The 27,503-nt window shown below is 37.9% G+C and overlaps 2 protein-coding genes across 7 annotated transcripts; both read right to left on the reverse strand.

Moving 5' to 3' along the window:
* Positions 1–201: 201 nt before the first annotated feature.
* LOC131304169 (probable inactive leucine-rich repeat receptor-like protein kinase At3g03770) lies at positions 202–7,201 on the reverse strand. The gene is made up of 7 exons (XM_058331302.1): positions 5,153–7,201; positions 4,876–5,009; positions 2,794–3,037; positions 2,025–2,236; positions 1,920–1,945; positions 1,219–1,330; positions 202–868 (listed from the first exon to the last, which is right to left on the reverse strand). Exons 1-7 carry the CDS (start codon positions 6,501–6,503, stop codon positions 635–637), a joined length of 2,313 nt encoding a protein of 770 aa, XP_058187285.1. The 5' UTR covers positions 6,504–7,201; the 3' UTR covers positions 202–634.
* Positions 7,202–13,637: 6,436 nt separating this feature from the next.
* On the reverse strand, positions 13,638–24,634 carry LOC131304081 (protoporphyrinogen oxidase, mitochondrial). 6 transcript variants are annotated; one of them, XR_009192297.1, is made up of 20 exons: positions 24,524–24,623; positions 24,372–24,411; positions 23,142–23,277; positions 22,962–23,027; positions 22,140–22,190; positions 21,936–21,992; positions 21,226–21,296; positions 20,189–20,225; positions 19,872–19,937; positions 19,454–19,494; positions 18,586–18,718; positions 17,470–17,640; positions 16,975–17,049; positions 16,465–16,630; positions 16,271–16,379; positions 16,004–16,078; positions 15,804–15,910; positions 15,116–15,253; positions 13,739–13,967; positions 13,638–13,679 (listed from the first exon to the last, which is right to left on the reverse strand). XR_009192297.1 is itself a non-coding variant. In XM_058331184.1 (19 exons), exons 1-18 carry the CDS (start codon positions 24,561–24,563, stop codon positions 15,129–15,131), a joined length of 1,524 nt encoding a protein of 507 aa, XP_058187167.1. In that variant the 5' UTR covers positions 24,564–24,634; the 3' UTR covers positions 13,638–13,967; positions 15,116–15,128. The 6 variants fall into 6 exon arrangements, 4 of the variants coding, with proteins under 4 accessions (XP_058187167.1, XP_058187165.1, XP_058187168.1 ...); XM_058331184.1 differs by having other exon boundaries at positions 13,638–13,967; positions 16,465–16,588; positions 24,524–24,634; XM_058331182.1 differs by having other exon boundaries at positions 13,638–13,967; positions 24,524–24,634.
* Between the last annotated feature and the right edge of the window lie 2,869 nt (positions 24,635–27,503).

Below are 27,503 nucleotides of genomic sequence, written 5' to 3' on the forward strand. Positions count from 1 at the left end.
TCCCATCTTGGAACCACCACCATTAGGCCCATCACATACTTGCATAGTTCCATACTTTACGTACTCGTTAAGGATCATTGTCATCAGCGCCACACAACCATCTGCGGTGTAAGTCACCACACTCACATTGGAACCGAAGCTTAGATCTCAATGCATAAGAGTATGGTTAACCCTATCAAGCGGCTACGAAAACTTGAATCAAGCATTAAACAAGAAAGTCTAATTATTTACCCATCGAACCAATCACCTGTCGTATCACATACGTATATCAACATTCACAGGGCTAAAACTACAGTCACACGCAATATTTAGTTACATAGAATAAAAACCAACCCACCCATTCCAAAAAACAACTACTTATTTTACATAAAGAACTCTACAAATAAGCATAGGCAACTCCTAATTCCAAAAGCATGTGAATTCGTGGCGATCTGAGCATTGCCTCACCTCAAACTGATCAAATAATAGGGGCATACTGGTTGCAGCAAATTTCTTCTTGGAACTGAAATGTGTCAAGAGAGTTCCTAATCTATAAACTCACCTATGTTTAAGGTCACACATTTACAACTTTAACCAAGTAATACGAAGTCCGAAGATTAAAAAAATGAATGAATGCAGCGGTGTTCGTATGAAGTCACGAATGTGATGACGCGGCATCTGATTTCTGATCAGAGTCTGCACTGGCCTGGACTTGAGCTGCATACTGCAAGTTCCAAAGGACGTCCTCAAAAGAGGGGCGGGCCGATGATTGAGGAGAGATGCATTTGTTGGTGATGGATATCACAATTGATAAAGACTCCTGTGTGGAGGTAGTTAACACAATCGGATCCACAATACGTCGACGACCATCTTGGCTACCAAAGGATGACTGTCATTTGCAAAACCAGAAAACACCATGGTCTTAATAATCTAGCATATAAAGCAAGGTCAGTGTTGAAGAAATCTGAAGACCTTGGTCATTTTGCCTGTTCTCAAGCTCAATTCACTGTCTAATGTCTAACTCGTTAGGTTTCAAGGCCTAATTTTCGTCCCAAATATAACTGGCTATGTGGCGTAAACTTGGTGATTCTCTTATGCATGTGCGTGTGCATGTACTGATGGCAGGGATAGAAGTGGAAAAATCCTTAACATATAGAAGGTTAAGGAGTAAATAATCAAGAAGAGCATATTAAAAAAGTGTTCAGCAGAATTGAATAGGTTTATATAGGATAACCATACCATTTCATTTAGCAAGAACGCTTCTCCTTTTCCACTAACAATTGGCCCCACTAATGATTCGAGTAGTATGAACCCGAATTTGTAGACATCGTCCTCTAACCTTGTCATATGCCTGCAACAAAGGAACACCACACAGTCAATCCTAGGCCTTGCAAATTACTGTTGGAAAACAACAACAAAGGAAGCTTTGTTTTGGAAAAAAGAAACGGGAAGCAATAGCTGTTCAATCGCGTATTCAGAGCTTTGTAATACCATTGCAAACATATTCCATTTTAGCTCCTAGAATGCCATGGTGACTTATATTGTCAAACGGATACCATTGATAACGAACTGGTGGTTGGACTTTGCCGATCCAGGAAAAAAAAAAAAAGTATAGGGTTGGGGCAGTGCCATCAAAAGACAGACCTTTCCATAAGATAGAGGAAAAACTGCATCACTAGAAGCCACAACATCATGAATACAGACCGAAGAAACATCAATCAGTTGCATTCAACTAGTCGAAGAAGATAAGATTAAATACCATTCAAAACCTTTGGTTGCAATATTCTATGTTGCTACTAGGTGAATTACTCATAGGAGCAGGTACCAACCCCAGCAAACCAAATCCTTTTTACTTGTATATGAGCAGTAAAAGTAGTGTAAACACTGTTGATGCTACTGAGATCATTCTCCCAAAAATGGAGTTAAAGAAAGATCCTTACCAGGATTTTTGACCGTCTCCCTTTCCCTGGAACAATGAAAGTGTAATAATGTCAAAAACACATCATGAAACCAATAAATGTTGTCACCAGATCAAGGAAAGATACCTCGAGTGACTCAAAGCCTTCAGTAATGATGGACATTCCATAATCACTCAGCTTTGCTATCCGATGCTCATCGAGCAATATATTGTTTGTCTTTAATCTGTTACTGAAAGAAGTAGGCATTGCACCGGTATGCAGGAAGTGCACTGCCTTTGCAACGCCAATCAAAACTGCCAATCTATCTGACCATGTAAGAACCATCTCTGGGCTACTTTCTGCACATAAAATGGTAGTTAGAGCCATTAATATGCCATGAGGATGGACAAAAGCCAATAGATCTCAGCCGTGCAACGTTTGTTAAGTCTTCTATACCAAAAGTCTATGCAGATGGGATAGTTCAGTACACTACATTGTCTGCAAATGGGTACTTCAGAAATCAAGCAATGAAAAGACCAGATCATGACAACTAGAACAAGAGGATCAAATTACAGCTTGTATACATCCTTCTCAACCAAAAGCAGTTCTTCTCCCCATGCCTGACGCAGGCTCTAGAAAAAGATGGCATATACCAACATTTGTAACTTACTTCTTTATCAATGAAAACAAAATTCTCTCTTTTTCCTTTATCTTTTCCTTTCTTTCTGCTCCAGCTAAAAGAGAAAGTATGTTCAAAGCTTGCAACTCAAATGTTTACTCCGTGGCCCTGCTCCCTACAACTTGCTGGTACGACTATTGCAAGATTGGATTCATTCTGCTACTTGGCTCTCTCTGCCTTGCATCTACTAGTATAAGACAACTAAAAGTATGCATAACTACGATAGGTGACCCTGACCTGAGAGATGAGTACGAAAATTTCCGTTGGATACGTATTCATAAATGAGGAAGAGTCTGTCAACAGTAGAATCATCCTGTCCACCAGCGTCTATACAATGACCTAAAAGACCAACAAGATGTGGGTGTCGGAGCTTTGAAAGCAAATCCAACCGCAGGTTAAGGTTCCGAACCGAATACTTTCTACGGAGAGCCAAAGATCGAATGGCAACATAAGTGCCGTTCTCCAGTCTTCCTCTATACATCTGAAACAAAACGAAGTTACAATTTAAGAAGGTGCTCGGGCACAAAGTTAAATTTCTTAACTTCTCCACTCATTCAATTATGGCATGTATTGCATAGGGGGCTCATTAGAATGTTTATTTTGGCAGTAGGGTTGGACACAATTCTACTCAGAAAGCTTTCTTCTCTCTTGTTTTCATATCCCATATCTCAACTGTAAAGACCCGTAAATTTATAAAATCTATTGAAATGTTTTATAAGAAATAAAATGAGGAAATTGATTTGAGTTATTGAGAATTGAGGCTAATGTGATGAAATGTTGCATTTGAGGGGTAAATGTGTGAGGTGTGCATATAAGTGTGTAGGGTGAGAGGCAGGGAATTCATTTTCCCTTCTCTCCATCTCTCGGTCTCTCCCTCTCTCACTCACTCCCACTCAAACTCCACCCAAAACCCCCACAAAACAACCTCAAATCCTTCACCCATTCGCGTATTTCATTCCGTATATTGCCGGTTTGAGCTCGGTGGAGGCGTAATCCTTCCGTTCTCAAAGTTTGGAATTAGGGCTTAGAAAATCATTCAAATTCGTTCTTCAATCTTGAGGTAGGGAGTTCTAACTTTCAATATATGTTTATGATTTGTTTCTATTGCTTGATTTGTGCCATCAATCGTTATCGATACCTTTAGCCATTGTTATCGATACCCTTGCGTCTGGAATGCCTCGTATCGATACCATTTGGCTTATCTCCAACTTTTACTGTTTTGCTTCAAACTTTACCGTTTTGGTTTTCAATCACTTCCAACCCATCCAAACACCTCCCAAACGATCCCTAACTTGATCATTTGTATTCATAGACCTCATTGATCGTTCCCATGACTCAAATGATCGTTTGGACATGATTTTACGAAAATTGTTTTATGAATCAAAGTTGGCTTGAACAGTATAAACGTGATAGAAAATGGATTTTGAAACCTTGCAGACACAACGAGAACATATCAGGACATCCAGAAAGGGTAAAGAGCCTGGCAGAGGACATCGGGGTCCTTTAATTGGCCCGGTATGAGTTATAAGCTCATAATTGATATTTCAGGACATCCCGAAAGGGTAAAGAGCCTGGCAGAGGACATTGGGGTCCTTTAATTGGCCCAGTTAGAGCTTCGGCTCATGACACATGTACGAGACACGTCTTGACATATGGTGTTTTTCAAAGTTTGTTCGGTAAGACTCACGATTGGTTTTGAAATGGAGTGTTGGATTCAAATTGCTATTATTGTCCATCCGTTTGATCTTGCTGCTATTGTTCATCTCGTGACTATTCCTACATTTCATATGCATACGTTGTTAGATTAGAGCTTTCTATTGGGCTCATGTAGCTCAGACCCTCCATCATTTTCAGGTACTAACACAGGGCAGTAGCAACATGTTTGGAGTGCTTGGATGTGGACACGGTTTTAAAAGCTAACATTGAAGAGTTACTTAGCTATCTTTGTAAACCTATTTTTGGAAGATGCATTTGTAACTCCATTTGATACTTTTGTATATTTTGGGGGCCGTTGAGCCGATGATGTACTTTCTGTAAACATTTGGACAAAGAAATGTAATTTATGGGAATGGAAATGTCAAATCCTTTTTGGGGCATGGTACGGTTAAACGTGAGGTTTTATTGTGGAAAACCCCTTTATATTTATGTTGAAAATCGAGGGTGTGACATCAACTCTTTTCAAGTAGTCAATACCATTCACATGCAAGAATTCATAATACAAAAGAATAAACACTTATGCTAATCCAAATAGAAAATTACCATCCTTGATGCAATTCATATCCAGTAAAATTCATGTTCGAGAGGGTAATGAAGAGGTACCTCACCCAGAGAACCTCCTCCCAAAAACATTGACTTATTGAAATTGTCTGTGGCTTCTTCTAAGTCTTCCAATGCAAACACTTTGTGTACCGGAGCACCCTGTGTTCCTATTTTCGCCGCTTGAGAAATTAACCCTGAAGCAAATAAAATTGTGAAAAGTCAGCTCTTTTGGTAAGTAAAATGAAGTTACGAACTAATTTCTTTACAACACAAAAATATTCACAAATTTCGGAAATTAATCAAAAGAATAAATGTAGATTCTACAATGTAAGCTTACTGGCGTTTGCAAGGAGCTCAGAGGAGATCCCTGCGGGTGCAGTTTCTTGCACAACCTTTGGATATGTAGGCCGCTCCGATGTCCTCCGTGTACGATATCTTCTGCACAAAATGACAATCCCTAGAAACAAAAGTGCCATAACAAATGCTCCTCCAATTACAGCGATTAATAACCATATTTCTTTCCCCATGGGACTTTTCCTCTCCTTATAGGCAGCTTTGCAGTATGATTGTGGATGTTGATGTTGAATATCAATGGACAAGCAATTCCCACCAAATTTAACAACTCTATTAGAAGTAGTGCCCAAGCAATAAGGAAGCAAACCAGTCAATCTGTTTGTAGAAATATCGACGAACCCAAGCTTACCCCCACAATTCAGATGATTGGGAAGCTCCCCAGTCAGCATATTTGATGCTAAATTCAGGTAACTAATGTTGGGCAGAGAAAACAAAGCAGAAGGCAGTGTTCCACGCAAGAGATTGAATGACAGGTCAAGATGTTGAAGCTGATTTAGTTTGCCAAATTGATCAAGAATCTCACCGGTGAATGAGTTATTGTTCAGAAGGACTGTAGACAATCCTTTGGGCATGGGAGGTAGTTCATAATCCAAATGGTTGTCTCTTAAATCCAATAAATGCAGCCTAGTTAAGGTACTCAAGTCAGGCAGTCTTCCAAAAAGCTCATTGTGGGAGAAAGCAATATCTGTGAGAGTCGTAATTCTGCATATGGAAGAAGGAAATTGACCCTTCAACCTATTGTTCCTCAAGCTCAAAACTTGTAGTTTTGACAATGAATCCAGCCAGTTAGGGGGAGTATCATTAAAGAAATTGCTATCCAATGTCAAACTTTGAAGATTCACCAGTCTAGATAACTGTTGTGGAACAGCACCAAACATGAAATTTGAACTCATGTCTAAAAGTTCAAGTGAAGACAACCTGTGAATTTTATCAGGAAGTGGGCCCCAGATACCCAAAGAGACTAAACTAAGAACCCTTAAAGTACTCAACCTTGCTAGTGTAACCACAAATGAATCAAAAGAGAAACTCTCAGATAATGTCTGATTTTGAATGGCAAATCCGTTGAATTCACTACTAACCTTGGAAAGCTTATCTCCCATAATTTTGAGTTCAGTGACAGAATTGTTCTGGCATGTGATGCTCATATGTTGGGTTGGAGCCAAATTACAGAAATCTCCATTGTAGTTGTTCCAGTTTTCCAAAACCAAAGGGTACTCCAAATGCTTCCTTATCTGGAGAAGAATTCCAGTTTGAGAGGATTGTAACTGATGGGTTCTTGAAACAGAGAAAACCCATGAAAGAAATACTACAAGAAACCAGTTTGAATACCCCATTGGACAAATTTCAAGTTCAGGACCTTAGATTGATGGATTTCACCCAATGCTGAAAGAACCCAAGGAAAGATAGCTACCCTATTGAGTTCAGAAAATGGAGAGAGAGAGAGAGAGAGAGAGAGAGAGAGAGAGAGAGGAAAATAATATCTGACGTTTTTCAAGAATTAAGACAAACCTAAGAAAGAATTACTATCTGAGACGAAGGAAATCAACGCAAACTTGGAAGTTATACAAACCCCAAAGCATTAAGAACCCAAGACCTGAGGGAAAGCTACAAAAGGCAGAAAACCCACATGGGAAGCTAAACAATGGGGACTAAAACCCAACTCAAGAAATGAGAGGCACGTATATATAAACAAACATTGGAGAAGTATTTTCAAAAGAAGAGTTTATACTAGTCTTTTGTGATGAACACTGTGAGAAATAGTACGTGGAACTTGAATGTGGATTAAAAGAAGTGAATCACAGAGGGAGGGAGGGAGGGAGGGAGGTAGTTGAAAAGCAGTGTCAGACAAATTAAAAAAGGAGCATTTACTGCTAGTGAACATTGAAGAAGAAGAGGATGAAGAAGAAGATGGTACAGTGAGGTTGCTGACATACTCGTATAATTTTTAAAAAAAAAATTGGTTGCTGACATTAATGGGGTCTGTTACTCTGAGGAGCGCAGAAAACGACAAGTAGCGTGGAGTGTTTTGTGACCAACAACGGAATAGACGAAGCGACGGATGCGTAGTGTCAAGATTGGTGTGTCACGGACTCACGTGGGTCTACTTGTTATAATTTCAAAGTTGATTTCAAAATTTGTCCACCATCACGGATCAAAAAAAAAAAAAAAAGTTTGTCGACCATCTCCCATCTTTAATCTTTCGTCGGTGATTTTTGGCATCCTCTTTATTCAGCTTTGATGTTAAATGAAAGGGAATTGATTTCTATATTTCCTTTTTTGATAATCACACTCTCTTTTTTAAATTTTTGTGTTGAAAGTTTTTGCAATTTTTTTTTTGTTGAAAGACAAAAAAAATTGTGGATATCAAAAAAGGGAGTATATAAATCAATTCCCTAAATGAAGTGTCAAATTCGACGCAAATGTGGCTCCACTCCATTTACTTCAAATTCGACTTCTCATACCAAAAGCCCCCAACAGCAACAAAGATTGATCCAACAACAAAGATTGATCCAGTTGCTGTTGGCTGGCTTGCTTTGCTTGGTTGGTGGATAGAGCGAATCCCTGGGCTGCTTCCCCACCTACGTATGAATCAATGACGGAACCAGGATTTTACCCTAGCAGTGGCGAAATATATATTAAAAAAATCTAATGGTGGCGAGACTATATAAGTTAGGCATAATTTTTTTTTTACATATAATAATTACATTTTTTTAAATTCTTGTCGTGGCGGTCGCCGCCACTAAACCTCCCCTGATCCCATCCTTGGTATGAATCCCCTGCTGTTGTGTTGCGTCTTGCTTGCTAGGAGAGAGGAAGCTTCCGGACCACCGTTTCCAGCTTATTTTTAGCATTTTGGAATTCAAAAAGTATGTATTTTATAATGTAAATTCTCAAAATTTGACATCAAAATTGGAGACTAAGGTTTTTTTTTTGACATTCTTTTTTTTTTTTTTTGGGGGGGTGGGGGGTTGGACAATCGGTAGTTATTTTAGACATTCAAGAAGTGTTAATTGTTAGTTGTTGTTGCAGAGAATTGATCATTAGTCTTGCATATGCATATAGTGTCTATCAACTTGGCTACCACCCCACTCACGGAGACAAAGGTTTGTTAATGTCGAATTTGAAAAATATCAAAATGCTACATAAGCCTACAAAAAATTTGACATCTCCAATTTGAAGCCAAATATTCACAAGAAATTAATTTCCTTTCGGTTCCAGTCTAAGGTGTTTGGGTCAGCTTACAAGCACCTCAGCTAATCTCTTTTTCGTTTTGGTCAAAAACAAGTCAGTCACACCAAAATTTGCACAGAATTCACAAGAAATTAATTTATTACGGCCTGATCCATGGTCAATTGTTGGGTAGCAACCCACCAACCAACCGGAGTAAACTCAGCCTATACACTTCGAGGTTTTATTTGCTTTTACCCTCCCCATGAATACACCATGCATGCAGAATAGGGAAACCCAACTGGAAACTGGGCTTAACTGCTCCGGGCCTACATCCCTAAGAAAGAGGGCCCTCTGGCTTTAGCGTCCATGAGATAATTAAGTGAAGGGTGGAAAACAACTTTAAAATACCGGATATAAATAAGTTCGGAGCAATTCAATGCCTACGAATCTACATGTATCGAACGATTCTAGATACAGTTTTGTTCATAGACTTTTTGTAAGTAAAAACTATAACCACACACACGTCTTTCTCGCCGGAGAGATTATTTCTTGCAAAGCCTTTTCTGCATTTGCACGGTCTTATCTAGGACCGATAAACAAACTAAATCGCTTGCGTTAGCTTGTTAAAAAATTGTTTGTGATCAATTATTTATATAAATAGATCAAAAATTAACATTTTTTTTTAAGTTCATTAAACTTTAAAATAAACCTCGAACAAGTTAGTGCTTGGTATCCGACGTATGATGTTTGAAAATTTCAAGTTACTCGAAAAAAAAATGGTTAGTGATCTTCTTAATTAAACTCTTTTTTAGAAGTGAAACTTCTGAATTAAACGTGAGATCAAGCTTGAACATATTTGTAAAATTTGTAAAATTTTCAAATCAAACTCGACCAATTTTTAGGGTGAAATTTAACTTCGACACCTCACTTTGAACTATCAACTTGTTGGCTTTATTTTCAGTATTTGGAGCTGTAATCAGTTATTTCCCATTATCTTTTTATTTTCAGTATTTGGAGAGAATAACTAACATTCTTTTCAATGATTTCCCATTATCTTTTTATTTTTCCACCTGAAAAAGGGATTATGTGTGAGCTTTATCTTCCTAGAAAGAAGTATACATTTGACCAACTGAAACTTTGGCATGATTAGTGTAATCTTATAATCTTTCAGCTTTGCTAAAGCAATTATATGACCCACCACAAACATTGCAAATGACCATATAAGAGCTTCTCTAAGAAATTAACTTAACTTGGGCCATGTGATTCAACAAAAGCAGAAGAGACAAACACAATGATCAAAAGTTCAAAGCTGTAATATTCCTTGCCCAGGGTGTTCGGACAAATAAGCCACTTTGGTTTATTTTTTGTCCTTATTCAAATTTTTTTCGTATCACTTGGCTTATTGTCGTTTTTTTGGGGATTATTGCATCCTCACGTCAAGAGGAATCTAAAAAGTAAAAAAATTTGACCGAAATCCAATTTTTTTTAATAAAGACGGAAAAAAAATCAATAAGCCAATTTTTTCGTTTTTTTTCAAAAAAAAATGGATTTCGGTCAAAATTTTTTACTTTTTAGATTCCTCTTGTCGTGAGGATGCAATAATCTCCAAAAAAATGACAATAAGCCAAGTGATACGAAAAAAATTTGAATAAGAACAAAAAATAAGCCATTGTGGCTTATTTGTCCGAACGGACAAAATTTATTTACGGGGAAATGGTGAAAATGAAGCTTCCCGCATCTGATTGAAAATGTCTGCATGTATTAAGACTCATAGAGAAAGGTACAGCCTGCAGTACTGGACCACCATTGGGAGGCTGAGAGAGCTTATTAGAGGTGCCAAACTGAACAAAAATGGCCAAAAAAACCTATCGTTTTCCCTATCCTGATATGCATCAATTGCAACCTACCATCACTAAACAAGCGAGACCAGGAGAGAGGGGTTTGGCCGAACGAGCATAAGAGAGCTAATAAGCATTTGTTCTACATGAGATCGCATGTTTGAATTCTACGGAGGCCAAACATTTTAAACATTGGGGCCATTGGAGAGTTTGCCCCGTCGTTAAATTCGAGGGCCCAAAATCAGTCGAAGTGCACCCAAACTGATCTGGACATCCAGATATCAAAAAAATAAAGACAGGAAGGTGACTCGAGGGAACCATGCCCGTTTGATTAAATTAGAGAATAGGATCGAATTACAAATGGTGCAAGAATTGCATTATGCAAATGGAGCTGCACATCCGTCGAAAACCAAATCGCGGACATAATGATACTGATAATTAATCGTCGCAATGTTTTTCCTGTTCTGTTTTTAAAAAATGATAGGAACACAGCACCAAACACAATCTTTCACCTACATATGGGGCCCACACGCACTAGTATGTGTGGATCCCACATGTACGTGAGAGTTTGTGTTTGAATTGCTGTTGCAAATGTCTTTGTTTTCAACGTCAATTTTTAGAATGTTTCAAGACTCAAATTTTTTTACTGTTCATTGGCCAAAACAATAGATTGGTATATGGCTCCTGAAGTTTTCAAGCATAGGGGAAAAAAAGTCAAAAAAATTGGCTTTTTGGCTTAAAATTGGATATTTTTTAAAAATATTCGAGTAAAAGTTAAAATTTTTTACTTTTATGTTTCCTCTCGTCGAGACGAATAAAAAAAATATTTACGTCCAAACAAACGGAGCCTCAATATTTTTTCTTGAAAACGAAGACAGTTCGATGGAGAATGTCTTTATACTTGGATGTCTTAGATTGGAATTTTTTTTTTCTTTAAACTCTTCAGATTTGTTTGATTGTGATGGAAACTGCAGGTGCAAAAGCGCAGGTCGGCCACTAGTAGTTGTTCGCAATCAGGAGTAATTTCTCGCGGTCAAGAGTAATTTTTTACGGTTGGAAGTAATTTTTTGCGGCCAAGTGTAATTCTATGCGGCCAAGAATAATTTTTTGCGGCCAAGAGTAATTTTATGCGGCCAAGTGTAATTCTTTGCGGCCAAGTGTAATTTTAAGCGGCCAGGAGCAATTTTATGCCGCCAGAAGCAATTCTATGCGACCAAGTGTAATTTTATGCGGCCAAGAGTAATTTTTGGCTGCCAAGGGTAATTTTTTACGGCCATGAGTAATTCTATGCGGCCAAGTGTAATTCTTTGCGGTCAAAAGTAATTCTTCGCGGCCTAGAGTAATTCTTGGTGGCCATGAGTAATTCTTCGCGGCCAAGATTAATTCCATGTAAAACTCAAGAGCATCGTGCATTTAATTACACTTTCAAAACCTTGCGGCCGAGAGTAATTTTTCGCGGCCAAACTCAAGAGTAATTAATCGCGGCTAAGAGTAATTCTTCGCTGCCAAAAATAATTATTCGCAGCCAGGAGTAATTCTTTGCGGCCAAGGCCATATCTGAGATGGTTCATCAACTTTTACTAATTTGTTTTCCTAAATGCCACAATTGCTGATACACGAGCTGCATCATGTGTTTATGTAACAAATGTGTATCGTCGGTGAGAATGAGATTTGACATGTACGATTATTGCACATTCATATGATTAAAAAAGAGACTAGATATCAAAAAATTCGAAGTGCGAAAATCGCTACCCTTCTGCTTCTGTCCTTACACTCATCTTCTTTGATTGCCGAGGAAAAGACTACATTTAGTATGATTAGGGCCGGCTCAAGGTTTTTTAGTGTTCAAGGCCAATAAAAAAAAGTGTCCTTAAAGAGTTAATACTTAACAATTTTTATAGCAACAATCATGAGAAAGTCAAACTAATATAAAGTTCTACCAATCATTACATACGAACACAATTCGTGTGGCTCACAACCGGTTTTAACTTAGAATGGACCCTTTTTTTTCTTCTATTGGGCCAAAAAAGACTTCTGCTCAAGCCCAAATAAAAAAATTAGTAGAGTACCCCTAAAATTTGACATTTTGGAATGCCCAAGGCCCAGGCCTCTTGAGCCTTGGGGTTGGGCCAGCCTGAGTATGATTGTTGTTTTTGGTCTTCTCTTTCCTAGCTTCCAAGATGAATTGCCACCACTCATTCGCCTCACCGGCTGGTAAATTTGCAAGTGACCATGAGAACCCTCAAATCAGCCTCCTTAATCATACGATCGAAAAGGGTGAGAACAAGGAAACAACCACCAAAAAATAGAAGAAAGTAAAAAGTGAAAAACATCACAATCTTCCAAAGTTGATCAAAGCCTGCACGACTGGTGACAACGAAGTTGTGAGAGAGAAACGATACCATGCATATACGTGATTTATATATGACTAATAAAGGAGTACTTTTTCCCTAAGAAGTTTGGCAAATGCTATGGGTCTACCCTTACGGTGTCTCTGTTATGCTTCTTGTGGTTTTCAGCTATGTCTTTTGTGGTGTTATGCCTCTTGTGTTTTTCGGTTATGTCATGTGTGGTTCCATGTTATGCCATGTATGAATCCGTGTATTGTATAACATGAAACCACAAGGGGCATAACCGAAAACCACAAGAGGCATAACGGAGACACAGTAAAAATAGACACCGTAGCATCATCCAGGAATGTGTGTTTCTCATTAATGGAGGGGACACTCTGGGGACAACTATCAAGTGCACATGGCTTCGAGCTAGCTAGAGACCTAGCTGTGAAATCTAACAAAAAGAATACAAATGAATGAATAAGGAAGAGTAGTGGTTCCTACAGTTGATTTTGCTTATCCTATTGATTGATACGGACAAATAACCTATCCATATTGGGAACTACCCGACAGGAAGATGTATGCCCAGTATTATGATGGCGATGATGAGTGGCTTTGGCCAAACTTGTTAAACTAATGGTGATTTTTCCGACCAGGTTATTTTTATTTATTGTAAAGGAAATGGTCTACATATGTATAACGTACTTTGTATGAGGGGAGAGGCCGTTTAGACTCGTATACTAGTCTTCAAGGTGATGATTACCGATGTGGTAGAAATTCTAACACTCTCCGACAAGTTGTATATATTTCAATTTATAAAATAGACTCGCATCCACCAACTGGTGTTTTTTATCAAATGATAGGAGATAGGAAAGATCTTTTACATTATGTATGACGCACGAGATAACCAAACAATAGAGATTACTCACGCAGGTGGAGAGAACATCTATGTGTATGTGGAGAGATTCGAACTCCACTCTCCCCTCATACTCCTAGGGAGATGAAAGAGTACTGACCAACTGAGCTAGCCGCAGTTGTTTAATCGTCTCAATGTTAACAAGTTGAAATTACTCAAACAATAGAGTCAGGTATTCATTACTATTAATCCGTTCAAACAAATAGAAACTCAGTGAAAAGTGACTGAAGTTAACTTCAAGAAACGAGCTAACTCAGAAGAATCTCATACAGGCATCCTATTGATACAACCGGAATCGAAGATTAGGTCACAACCCAAAGTATCACATCAACAGCTAATTTTTCATATCTGGCTATGCTATTTTGAGTTCTTACAAGTATTAAGCCTCCTAAATATCGGAGATACCACGAATTATTGATACACAGGAAATCTAAAATATCTGCAGTCCAACAAGTCATGCCAGGTATCTGGTAAGCTATTGCACCTTGAATCTCTGCCTCACCGTAAAATCGATATAAGCTTAATTTCACAGGCAGCAACCTGATCAAGAAAATTTGAACACCCCAAAAGCAGAAGTCAGAAAACAAAATCCAAATTTCAAGGGTAAATGAACCGAGGTTCCATCTGTAAAGAAAAACTTTCCCAGTACAAGAAGCATATGAGAAAACTATTACTACAGTTTCCTCCGAATTTGTGAATTTTTTTTTTAATTTTTGATCAGGAGAAATTTCCAATCATAGAATGCCCAATGGCTATTACACATGGATCCATCCGAAATACAATGATAAGAATCAAGAAAAGCAACCCACAAGCACACGATAAAAAATACAGCACAATAAGTGATTCTATCTCTTTCATCTGGACACGAGCCTCCTGCTAACACATACTGCAAAGCGGATCGAAGCAAAGTTTGACATTAGTGTGAGTCAAAGATAAAGACAATAGACCTCCAAGGGTTGTCTAGACTCAAATCAAAGTAAACAACAAGGCACCGATGGAACCCACACCAAAAACAACAAAACAGAGAAAAAAAACGAAACAAAAACTCCCTGAAATCTCAAAACTCGAAGAAACAACGCTGCAATCGCCGATCTCTGAACTATGATTCGTGATGGCTTGCTCCGAACTCCTAGAACCGAAAGCTTACCTACTCTGTTATCCATGAGGAGAGGTGATGGAAAGAGATGGGCTAAGGTGGGGAAGGAGAGGATCTTGTGGAAAACAGGTGGTATGAGAGGCGGTGAGAAGTGAGGGTGGAAGAGAGATGTAGATTGTGAGGAGAGAAGAGGAGGGGAGAAAAAGAAAAACGAAATCTCACAGATGGAGATAGAAACCCTCACGAAGGAGGGAGAGAAACAAACGATGGGGAGGAGGGAAGCTTCGAGATCAGACTCTAAGCTGACTCCCTCCCAGGGCCGCAAAGGAATACGCAGAAACCCAAGCTTGAAACGTGTGCGCGCGCGCGAGAGAGAGAGAGAGAGAGAGAGAGAGAGAGAGAGAGAGAGAGAGAGAGAGAGAGAGATCATAGAACAAGAATATTTTGAGAGTGAAAACCGAACATTTCTATTTGAAATCCTAGAACAAGAATATGCATGTATTTCACACTTGCCAACCTCAATTTTCACTGCTTTTCAACAAAAATGAGAATCAAGAAGTAGCATAATCTATGTAGCAAACATTACGTCTACCTCTCTCATGTCTTCAACAAGGTCTCTCATTGGGCATCTTATCACGTGAAGAATACTCCAGATAAGAGATCACAAGATCAGCTGCTTTGCACCCTGAGGATATGGCCTTTCCGACAGACAATCCTCCTCTATGGTTACCTAACACGTCAATGGTAATTGGTTACATAAGAAAAATAGCACACCAAAATTACAACATCGTGTGATTGTATCCCTATTTGTCAATGCACAGAGCAGCTCCCACAAAGGTAATCAGCTATCAAAATTATCATTCATGCATGTAGAACTGAAACAACGTCTTTAGGCTGCCAATGTTTTGCCACATCATGACTTTACCCCACTTTGAATTAACTCAGTGCAAGGAGGAAATGTTTTTAGATGAAAATGGTTCCTATTGTTCGAAACCCTGAGAGATATGGAGATAGTGTCCATGAGAGTGAAGGTGGTACGTGGTCGTGATGACGGTTGTTGTGGTGGCAGCAGTGGTGGTGGAGGGTGGCAGGGTGGTGCTTCTGATTGGTAGTGGTGGTGGTGCGGTAGCAGTGGTGTGGTAATAGTGTTGATCCTGAAGATGTTTCTGACCTTTAAAATGTCAAAAATGTTTTTCACCAAATCAACTCATTTTCCCTAGACAAGGAAAACATTATTCATTTGACTTTTGTTATTTCCGGAAAAACGAAGAATGACTAACCTGCATAGAAAAATCCTGGAAGGTTAGCTTCCATCTTCTCAATCGCTCCCAAAACTGCTTCATAATTATGCCCATAAAGTGGAAACGCCTTACTCCAGTAGAAGTGACTGCAATCAAGGGTTCAATGTTTAAGAAAATAAAAGGTTTCCATACTTCACGACCAAAAGCATCTAATCATGGAGAGTTAAGGGTTTCCATACTTCACGAATGTTGGCTCTTCTTCTGCACCCAACAGCTGTCTAAGGTCAGAAGTTACAATCTGCTTCAACTCATCCCTACAACCATGGTTATATGAAGGAATGAATTACCTCATAATACATGAGTACCAAAAAAAACGATGCGTTGAAGCTTTTGCAAATTCTTTGTTTCGATCAGAAGCCAATTTAAAGCCAAGGATGTAGAAAGGATATAGTTGACAAAAGCAAAGAAAATAGTTGACAAAAGCAACTGCATTTCAGATACCATACGTTGAAGCTTTTGCCAGTTCTTTATTCCGACTTCCTCCAACAAAGGTAGTGTAGAGATGTAAGTCACTGGGGGCACGATCTGGAAACATCATCGAAGAGAAGAGAGTACCTGTACTACAGAAAATTGATAGTTCGCTAATATAAGGAAAACATAATCAACCATGCAAGTACATGCAGTTACAGCCCATTATTACCTAGGGTTTTGAAACCATGTTGTTGCTCTTTTGAAGGAACAAGAACACCAAACCCCTGGAGGGGTCTCCTGACGCTCTCCTTTTTGAATGTGGTAACTATAACAGAGAGTGGAAGGTAACTCACCTGCATTATTGAGAATGAAGCTCTATTAATGATACTGCCAAGCTGAAAGGCACAAAACAAGAAATGTTTGTGACCTCTTCAACTATCAAGGGAACGTATTGCTATGACTACACACATTTTGCATAGTAACTTAGTGAACGTCGTAGGGAGCAAACATCTGTAACATAATTCCCAAACTTATTTTAGTCCACAATTATCTATCTAGAAGACTAGAAGGCTTCGCTTCTTTTTGTAATGTAGGCAGGCATAGATGCGTGCATTCACACTTCATGTGCATTTCGTTATTAAGTAGTACAAGTAAATGAATTTCAAGACACATTACAATCTTCGAACACAGTGGTAAGATGTGCATACCAGGTACGTAGCCAAGCTACACTAACAAATACCTCAGGGAGAAAGTTGAGCAGAAATGGACTTCCTTTCATTGTAAACTTCATCTCTTTAACATTACATAGAGGGGCCTAAAATATAGAGGCTCTTCATTAGTAAATCAATTGGAAAAATAAAAGTTGAGCATGAAAAGGATTGCCTGAACATTTATGCTTCTATAGGTGTGTGAACTAGAGAACTATCGTATGCCTATGGGGAGAGAGCATGAAATCAAACCCTTTCAACTCATATACAGAGTAAGTCTGCATGTCATCAGGCTGCGCATTTATGCTTCTCATGTAGCTAATATCCAAAACCTAATGAAACTTGTAATAACTTTTGAAGTATCCACGTAATTGCATTTCCCTGTCCTTCGTAAAAAAAGGTTTGGTGAGGCAGTTGCATACTTGCATGACAGGGGGAAAAAAAGTCCTTCCATTTGTTCAAACCCAAAACTCCAGTTTCCATATCAGTTCTTACAACACCATTCATAACATAATGACAATACTCACCGTCATGATTACAGCGTCAAAAGATTGTTTTTCAGACTGCTTGTTATGCCTTGGAGTAGAAGAAACTGACCAATTCTCTGATGGGTTGCAGCTGTAACATAACTCAAGCACCTTTGATTGGAGTTTAAGTTCATCTCTACCAAGCTCTTTGCACAGTGCATCGGTAAGGGTCTGCAAAGGGGGAAGGAATCGGATCAGATCACAAGACCAGTCATTCCGTATAAATGTAATTCATATTGCTGAAACACATTACTAAACACACTAATAAAAAAAAAAAAACACGTTACTAACCACTGGTTTTGAATCAAGTGACAAAAGCATTCTGTGATATTGATGTTCCACAATTTAAGAGTTCAATAGCTACAGGTCAAATCTCCTTTCTCTTCACAGAAACGGTCATAAATATAGGGTCCAACTCCATATATAGGACATATTTTGTGAGCCAAAAAACACCTCCCGAGAATAGGCACTGCCCAAAAGATGATCTTGAGATGGATGAGGAGATATATAAGAATATGGAGTAAGAAATGAACGCAGTTTGCAGAAACTTTGGGAGTAGCACTAATTGCAATAACAAGAGGTGCGGGTGTGGCTTTCTGCGATAGTGCACCCATTTCTTGCTCATAAATCAGCTAATGCTTAGTACAAGGAGTGGTCCAATCTAATTTGGCCTTTGAGAAGACAGGACTGCCTTTGAATCTGCTTAGTACAAGGAGTGGTCCAATTTAATTTGACCTTTGAGAAGACATGACTTTGAATCGCCTAGTGTCAATATAACCAACTAGAGGAAGTGGAACTATAGGGTGACCTCAAATAGTTGGCATCAAATCTGATTGACCAAGCGTAGCCAACATAGTAACTAATCGCCAAAAATATTCTTTTGTTTGCCCATTTACACGATGACAAAAATTCTAGAAACCTTGTTTAACTTTTTATTGGTTTTGCAAGTTTGAAACAACAAAACGAAAATGGACCCCATGCTTAACCTACCATACCATTTTATGATTGATGGTCAATTTTTTTTTTTCGAAAGAAAGCCAGTGGAAGGCATTTCCTTAACAGAACAATAGAATGTTGTACAAAGTGCAAACTACACAATAGCCGAGAGTATTTTACCTGCATTCCACCCAAAAATGAAAAAGATCCACGCAGATGCTTTTTACTTGTTGCTGAACTGTTCAGCTTGCCGCTTTCCCCCTTTTTGGTAGAAAATTTAGATTGAATTGCCCCAGATATGATTGAACCAAACCTAGAAGCACAGAAAAAGTTGTCATTAATCACCTAACATAATCCTGCTCTCAAAAATAAAAGGGGTGCTTTGCTGGTGACATTTCTCAGTTTCTACAGACTACAACATGCAAATATTTAAAGGAAAAAATTATCCCCATAAATTCTGCAAATATTTTAAGGAATGCAGAAATACAGCTATGACAGATTTGCTGCTGAAATTAGCTCAACTTTCATCACAACTGAAACCATAATCACAGAGCACAAAGTTTTGGAACACGCGAAACTATTCATCCTGAAGTCATGAATAACAGGCTCCAAATAAGTTTCTCACAGATTCTGTTTAAGTAATATAGTATACATGATTCTTTTCCTTTTGGTCCACAAAATCATAACTTAGGTACTATTGCCAGTGTTGGGTTCAGCATGCCAAGTCAAGATTTTAGCAGTGCAACTAGCAATGCTAGTTAGCATATCCAAGAGTAATAAGAAACTTGGAATAATTGAGTGGCAAATTAATATGATATTTGAATGTCTTTGGTCTATTCTTTTTAAACACTTCAAGGATGCACGAAAAGTGCTCATGCCAGCTTAAAAAGAATCTGGGGGATATTAAGCTGTATGGGCGATAGTTAATCATAGTCCTGCAATTGACAAAAAGATCGAGGATAAAAAAACATGCCATTACGCGAAGAACTATTAAGACTAAAAGAAACTGAAAAAACTAAAAAGGAAGAAGAATCTATATGTAGCATACTTTTTCTCTAGGTTCCATAACTCCGGAAACGTATGTCGCATCTGTTTGGACAAGACAAGTAAAATGTTACAGTGACAGATCAGAAAACGAAGGGAGAGCCCATAGAGGAAGCATAATAAAACCTTTTTGATCTCTCCCCCCCAAAAAAAAACACACACACACCCCACCACCACCACACACACACCAAAAAAAGAAAACTAATAAGAATAATCATAAATAAATTAGATGAACAAGAAATGCACTGCAGAGAAAGTTGCTAGTGTTTGTTTTTCAATTTCTCCTTAACCCAAGTATGAGCTACATGTCAAGTATGGGCCATTAATATCTTTTTTATTTCGTTTCCCCTTGTTTCCCCATACAGTGAGGGGCCTAGAGTGTCTCTTATCCGCGATAACCAAAAGCAATGGCATGTACTCACAGAAAGTGACTCAGGATCCCCAGCACTTGTGCCCGCAACGAAAGGGTCAATCATATAGTCAACAACCTTACACATAGAAAAGCAGAAGAGCTATTAGAATATTCACTAGTACTATATCAACAAGCATTGACTATACTACATGCAGAGTCGTATCACTAGACAAACCAAAGAAGTTCCTGTATGCCCTCGAATTGTTCTGCCAGAGTAAGCAGTTGGGCCTGTGTATACATCATATGTTCCTACCTGTCTTTCTTCGCAAGCACCACGGAGAAAGACAGAAAGATAAGTGAAAACAAGTAAAACCAGGTAACACATACCTCCTTCCCAAAATGACGCTGAAAGAAATCACCCACACTGTAGCGAAAAAGATAGCCATAAATGTCAGAATTTAGAAATACAGCTACAAGGCAAGACTGCTTCCTTGAATTCCAGGAGAAAACACATACCAGAGGAACTACTAATAACTCAATTTTAAGCACAACAGAACGTAAGCAAGAGAAAAAATTTACAGGAAACGAAGATGCACTGTAATACATGGAAAACGTAAGAGAATCCCAACTTGGACAAGAATAAAACTCCTACCATTTATAAACTTAAGAAAGGAAAGACCCTTTGAAAAAGTTCAAATCGATTTCTGTTGATACAACAAAGAGACAGTAGAAGCAATTTTCTGAGAGTAAGAGGACAGAAAAAGATGTAGAGCTTAAGACTTAGGTGCAAAATATTCTTGGTTAAAGAGCTCTTGATAGCTGGATATATGAAAACGAGATTACGCTCCCAGAATTCTGGTGGGGAGTTGGTGGTAGAGTGGGAAGGGTGAGGCTAACTGTCCCTCTTCAAAAAAATTGGTGCCTTGAAGATATTTTGAAGAAGTCGGAAGAAAATAAGAGATGTTTTGAAAATGTTGAGGGCATGATGTGCTGGTACAAATTCAAGAGTAGATTTTGAATTTTTTACCCAATGGGCATCATGTAGTACACATCATATATTTAGAATCGTATGGTTTGGTGCCTAAATAACTTGGACCTAATTATGGAGGTGCATATGGCCTTCCCGTGCCTTCTAAATGTTCATATAATTCAAAATGGGTTGGTTTACATGAAATTCTTGTTTTCAGTTCATCATTTATTCATTCCAAAACCAATATCAAGCATATTTGAGCATGCATTCCAATCTGAGAACCAAAATATGAAGACAAATGACTGAATATACCACAAGAACTAACAAGAAACATCACTGACAAGCCTATTGAGCCACAAGGTGCTTTAAGTGATGCGGTGGACATTAAGGGAAGTAGCACATGAAAGGCAAAGAAGTTTCATCTCGTGAGTAGTGAAAATATTGGATCAATCACCTTTCATCAGAATCAGACACCTTTTCCATGTTACTTTTCTTCCATAGAAATGGTTCCAATATTATCAGCAACTGCAGATAGATAAACTCACTCATTAGGCGAATACCCGCCCAAATTAGAGTGTTTTCTGTACAGATGCTAGTAAATGAGCTATTCAACATGAAAAGAGCAATTTTACGGATCAAAAATATTCCTTCATAGAACTACAAACTTCAGCCAATAAAAGTGTACATTTCTAAATGTCATATTTGAACTTGAACTTCCGCATTTGGAATTTGTCATAGTCACGCTATCCACACAACACTTGCGAACATTCAAAAAGGAAACTAAGAAGTGAGACTTCTGTTATCACAGACTCTGGAGTCTGGATACCATAATTCTTGTATTGATTACAGCTATGGATGACATTTTGTCCAAAAATTCCCTGTAATTAATAGTTTAAGACAAATTTCTGAAAGTCAAGGAAAAAGTTGCCAAGAATGATGACTTTGTGAAAACATTCAAGAACACCTCATGAAATTTCTTCTTTACTTTTTTCATCATCTGTCTAACGGCCCAACCATATCATGTTACATCTGCATCATGCTTCCACGGTTGTACTTCATATGTTATTAAATAGTTGTTAAGAGACATGACAAATGCATTTAAATGAACAAAACTCAAAGAAAAATTTATATCACGTGCCCTAAGCATGTAAGAAAATAAGGTACCTTTGATTGTGCTGAGAGAAAATTGCTTCTGATCAGTGCAATGGGATTTGAGGGAATCTGATAACATTATTTAACGAAATGGTGAAAGGCAGAAACCTCAAACATCTAAATGCATATGGGAGACAAAAGGAAGTACACTCCATATGTGCCACTATGTACGAATAACACCCCATTAGTAGTACAGACAAAACAAACAGAACATACCAGTGCAGGTGCTCCATTTCTTACAATGTAGCGTTTGTTCTGCGCAATAGGCTGCAATATGGATGGTAGGAAAAAAAATTCAGAGACCACAAACTTTTTGACCTCAAAGTAGAAAACCTAATAACTAACTCCAAAGTCATCAGCAGTTATCTTTCGTATTTGCTAAAGTTTTCAAATACAGATGCTTATCTCATATTTAGCAATATAAGTAACTAGTCAAATTGATTTGCTTTATAAGTAACTAGCCCAGAGATACTTTTGTTTATGGTACATGTGCCTATTGCTCTTTGGGTACAAACAAGTACTTTTACCAAACTGTCACCGATATAAATTCTGAACTTACAGTCACGGCCACAGACATTATCAAATAATCCTGAATTCATTCTCATAGCTGAAGGGACATAATTTTGCTCTGATGTCATCGTAGACGTGTACTCATACCAAATTTTTGAACAAGTAGAATTACCATAACCAATCAAGGAGAAACAAACAAAAGAGCATTCAGTTGGCTTGCCGGGATATATAGTCATTAACGATGCTGCTTTTGATTACTCCAATCCGGTCGTTGGCACCTCATCCTAGCTATGGAACTAGCATAACTGGTGGTAAAGATCAAGTTTAGCCATCTATTTGGTCATTGCGAATGGTATATTTATTTATTTTTTGGGTGAAGTCACCGTGAATGTTAGGCCAACTAAAGAGAGCTTACTCCTTAGTTGTAAGTTGTAACTTATAAGCAATAGATGGGTGAAGGGTGAAATCAAAAAGCATTTGCAATCTTTTATAAAACATAGCAGCTTAAACCAAGGCAGAAACTCTTACAAATTGCTGTTTGTCACGAAGCCCAAGATTATCAAGCAAAAATCTGACTTCCGTCTCGCTCTCCGTCTGCAGAAGCTCAACACACACTAATGTACTTACCAAAATTAATGCCTATCCTAGGATTTGAGCAGAAATGTACAAAATTGAATAAACACATACAAATTACAATGAACTAATTACCATAGTATTCGCTCCCTCATCCCATATTAAACCATCTTGTGAAATGCTTCTTAGCTTCCCTCCCGCTCTTCCTTCGGCTTCAAATACCGTGCAATTCAGACCATGTAATTTTAACTTGTATGCTGCTGCAAGGCCACTTTAAAATAATAATGTAAAGCTAATATCAATTGTTAGAAACACAAAACCCCTTCAAATACCAAAATGACATATTCGTACCGAAAACAAAATATTTAAGAACCAACATTACTCATGCTAGATCAGAACAAAATCACTGTAATACTACCAATTCACGGAATTATTTGCTTAGCTACAAAATATTCATAGGGGCAAAGAACCTATTGTTTCTGATTAAAAAAAAAACCAACTCGTTTAGGTTTTTACATTATGCAAGTTTCGTCTAGAATTCTCATAACTTGAAACCTAATGACTCGCACACATAACTAAGGTTGATAAACAAACCTAAATGCTCGACTTCGAGCTCGTGTTCGCTCATTAAAAGCTCGTTTTAGGTCAGTCTGTTATATATAAACAAGCAAGCCTAGAAAACTTCTCAGAAGCTCATTAAGCTTTCAAACCAAGCTCAAACAGGCTAGTGCTCGACTCGTTCGACTTATGATACTTAAAATTTTCAATCTACCCGAGATCTGTTCTTAATCGGCTCGATAAAAGCTTGTTTAAGATCGGCTTGCCTCCTAAACAAGCCAAGCTCTATCGTATTTTCAAGCTCTCAGTAAGTTTTCAAACCAAGCTTAAAATTGTTGGACTCATTCAGTTCCTTTATCACCCCTACACATAATGGAACAAAAAATCTCCAAATTCATATAAATAACTACAAAAAAAAAAAAAAATGCAAACAGTTCATTCAAGTTATGTTTATCCACCACATTATTTCGTTATATTGATCATGGCATCTACCTATCAATTTATCCTTTTGACAGTGTAGGTGTCCTACCCTGTTTGAGCGCACCTCGGAAGTCTAATTAATTCTTAGAGTCCCTCCCGCAACCGTTTTCACATACTTTAAGTGTGAGGGTAAGGTGGCCCCGAGAGTTAGAGTTGCTGGAAAGTCTTCATGGAAATAAAATTAAGCTTTAAACAACTCCATATGCAACAGTATTTGATACAAACCCAACATAATTCAAGTTTTTTTTTTAAACACGACAGTGTAATTGAAGGTTGTTAACACAATAACAACCAAAAAGCTGCAATTTAAACCTCAAATTAACGTACCTAACACCAGCACCAACAACGGCAACTCTTTTAGCAGAACCTAAAAATGCCACAAACCATAATTGTTCTCTTAGTCAAATTTTGCAATCAATTACACGCAGGATGAACCAGAATTCAATGTGTGTGTATGCGAGAGAGAAAGAGAGCGAGACTTTGCTTATCTTCGTTGTTAGCGGAAGCCATTTGGCCCATTTCTTATCTCAAGGTCCGCTGGTACTCTCCAACTAAACTGTGGTGATAATCCGAAGCAGTGAGAGAGAGAGAGAGAGCGAGAGAGAGAGAGAGAGATTGATTACACGACTGGATCGGTGCATTACAGGAATGGGCCAGTGCGGCCCAGAGAGAGTTTTTGGGCTAACATGTGTTCTTCTTTGGGCCTGTGGATATACAAGTATACAAGTTCCAACAGATAGCAACTGTTTTCGAAGGGTGCATTTTTTGTTTCCGATATTCAACGTAAGGTGCTGCTCTCCGCGAATCCCAATATACCCAGGTACGGTTGCCGATTGACATCTCTTCTAATTCGTCGATACGGAAAGAAAATAGTTGTGAAGGAAGGAATCAATATCTCGTCAAGAGCCTGGGGACCTAGGAGGCGTATCTTGTGCCGCTCCACTTGGTGTGTATAATAAAACTTAAATGCGTTATGGCTCACGAGACACTTCATTTGAGATAGACTACTTTAGTCTAGCATTTTGTTCTAATTTTTCATTTTTTGCAAACTTTTTCAGCCGTTGATCAAATTTTTTTTTTGTTTTGTTTTTCTCTTATTGTTTTTTGTTAAAGGAACCTGATATTTTAAAATTATACGAATCATGTTGGGCAAAGTACACTGGAATTGTATTTATCATGGATATGCTAATCACCATTTAAGGGTAGATAAGCTCTATATAAATATGTAAGAATTACATTGAAATGTTTGAACAGTGTATAGATAATGTATAAGGGTGCTCTAGAATAATTGGGAAAAAAAGCACATTGAAATGATAATTTTTTTTGCATTATTCACCTCTCAATTACCAGCAACCCAGGGAGAGCGATAATTAGGCCCCGTTCCGCTAAGGTACTTATTTTTTAAGTACTTATTTTTCGTTTTACGAGACAGGTCATTCTCTCACAATACATCACATTTAATTCAAAAAATAAGTATTTATTTTCCGTAGCAGAATAGGGCCTTAGCAAAACAAAAAAAAGTACAAACTTATTTTTGGAGAAAATGAGCTTTTCTATCTTTATTACTCTTTTACTGCATTCGGTAATAGAGAGAGAAAAATTAGTGCGTCGAGACTTCAAGTACCTAAAAAGAAAAAATAGACAGATAAATTTTTATTTTTAAAAAGAAAGGCCCATTAGCAACAACACAACAAAAGTTAGTATAAAGAGTCTAAATGTTGGTTTGAGTTGCAACCTACTGAGACAACTTTATTTGTTTGGAGCCTAATGATCATTACAAAAATACAGTAATTTTTAAAAATGAAGAGAACATGTAGTGCAGACACTGAAATGAAAATAGAGGAGAGTTTTTGTTTGATAATGCAGCGTGTCTCTGACTAGCTAGACTAATCTATATATAACTTCTCTTAGAGCATCCACAGTGGAATAATCAAAAGTCAATAATCAAAAGTTGACACATCATCTTTTGGTTATCAATTTAAAGGGTTGCTAACGTTAGCAATGTAAAATAGTCCCAAAACTAAAAGTTGGCGACGACAACGAGAGCCAAATCTGAGTCCCAGATCTCGATCACTAGGGCGGCCAACCCCTTGCTTGAGAATTAAAATAGAGGAATTGAACTACCAGAGAATCTGAAATGGGAAAGAAGAGGCATAGAAACTTATCCATCTCAAAATCAATTGGCAATGATTGGAGAAGTCCCAAATGTTATTAAGTGATTATTCATTCCACTCCCAAGCAATGTGAGATTCATTTCCTTAAAAGTAGGAAGAAGATTAATATTTACATATGGTCCAAAGAAGTAAATATAGATATCTAGGTTTAACTACTCAAGAAAATGGATACTCCTATAAACAAGTAATGTGTCACTTTCGTTTTTCCTTAACAAACTCGAAATCCAATGAGTTAGCTGCTAATCGATTCTGTAGAGAGGAAAACTTTTTTTTATGGTGGAGCCACGAACATACTTTAAGGTGTTCAATCGCGCGCGTCCAAAGTTCCGAATTAAAAAAAAAAACTATTATTCACTAGAAGAAGTTTTTTTAAAATCGAACAATTGATTGCCGAGACAGACGACTGAAATTACGCGAAGCCGTGAATAAGTTTTCCCTTCAGTAGATTCCCCTTATTCCTTCCAATGTTTCCATCATTTGAAGAGCATATCAACATAATGCCAAAAGCACTTTTGAAAAGGAAATGTAGTTTTTTCATTTGCTTCATTGTGACGCCTAAGGGGAAGAGTCCACGTGGGTAGAAAAGGTTGGCTAATGTTTCAAAAAGTTTCCCGCGGTGGGTAATCATATAGGAGTGGCATTCAAATCAGGGAGAATCATATTTGCTTGGGCTTCAGAGATTTCAGAATCAAGCAACTTCATTTGGATAGGGGTTAGTTGGAGGAAAACTAATTTCTTTAGGACAGTACGACCATAATCAAATTGGAACCACCGCAAGTGGGCGATAAGATTGGTCCCCTTGAATTAATCGAGGTGCGCGTAAGTTGACCCAAATACCTCAATTATATATATATAAAAAAAGAGGGACTATAATCAAATCGTCACGAATTTGAATCACGGTGTGTCTCTTTTATTCTACTACAAGTCCTTCAGAAAATCTTGAAGTTTTTTTTTATTAAAAATAAACATAATTCTACTTTTAGTTTTTCATATACAAAAAACTGAAAACGTTACCCAATGGCCCCTTAATGTTCATTCATTCATTCCATTTTTAACAGAGAGAGAGAGAGGGAGAGAGAGAGAGAGAGAGAGAGAGAGAGAGAATAAGTGTAGTTTCGGTGGTTGATATCCAGGATTGCGAATAACTACCGTGCTAGCAAGCAGACTAACATGAAAACATAGAGTACAGTCATTTCACTATCCTAATTAAGTCACTTGTGAATTGATTTATAACTGGCTAATGTACGTCCATGAATAAAGTCGTCTTTGTTTGGTTTTTTTTTGC

Source organism: Rhododendron vialii, chromosome 10a (assembly GCF_030253575.1).
Source record: "Rhododendron vialii isolate Sample 1 chromosome 10a, ASM3025357v1".
Classification (NCBI taxonomy): domain Eukaryota; kingdom Viridiplantae; phylum Streptophyta; class Magnoliopsida; order Ericales; family Ericaceae; genus Rhododendron; species Rhododendron vialii.

Coding starts and splice junctions, on each gene's coding strand:
- LOC131304081 (XM_058331182.1), bottom strand. CDS start 24,563: ATGGGCCAAATGGCTTCCGCTAACAACGAAGATAAGCAAA. Junction 19,938..20,188: donor AGCGTCATTTTGGGAAGGAG/GTATGTGTTACC, acceptor TCTATGTGTAAG/GTTGTTGACTATATGATTGA. Junction 15,254..15,803: donor TCCAGGATTTTTCTATGCAG/GTTAGTCATTCT, acceptor TTGACGTGTTAG/GTAACCATAGAGGAGGATTG.
- LOC131304169 (XM_058331302.1), bottom strand. CDS start 6,503: ATGGGGTATTCAAACTGGTTTCTTGTAGTATTTCTTTCATGGGTTTTC. Junction 2,237..2,793: donor TTTTCGTACTCATCTCTCAG/GTCAGGGTCACC, acceptor TTTTATGTGCAG/AAAGTAGCCCAGAGATGGTT. Junction 869..1,218: donor CGTTCTTGCTAAATGAAATG/GTATGGTTATCC, acceptor TGCAAATGACAG/TCATCCTTTGGTAGCCAAGA.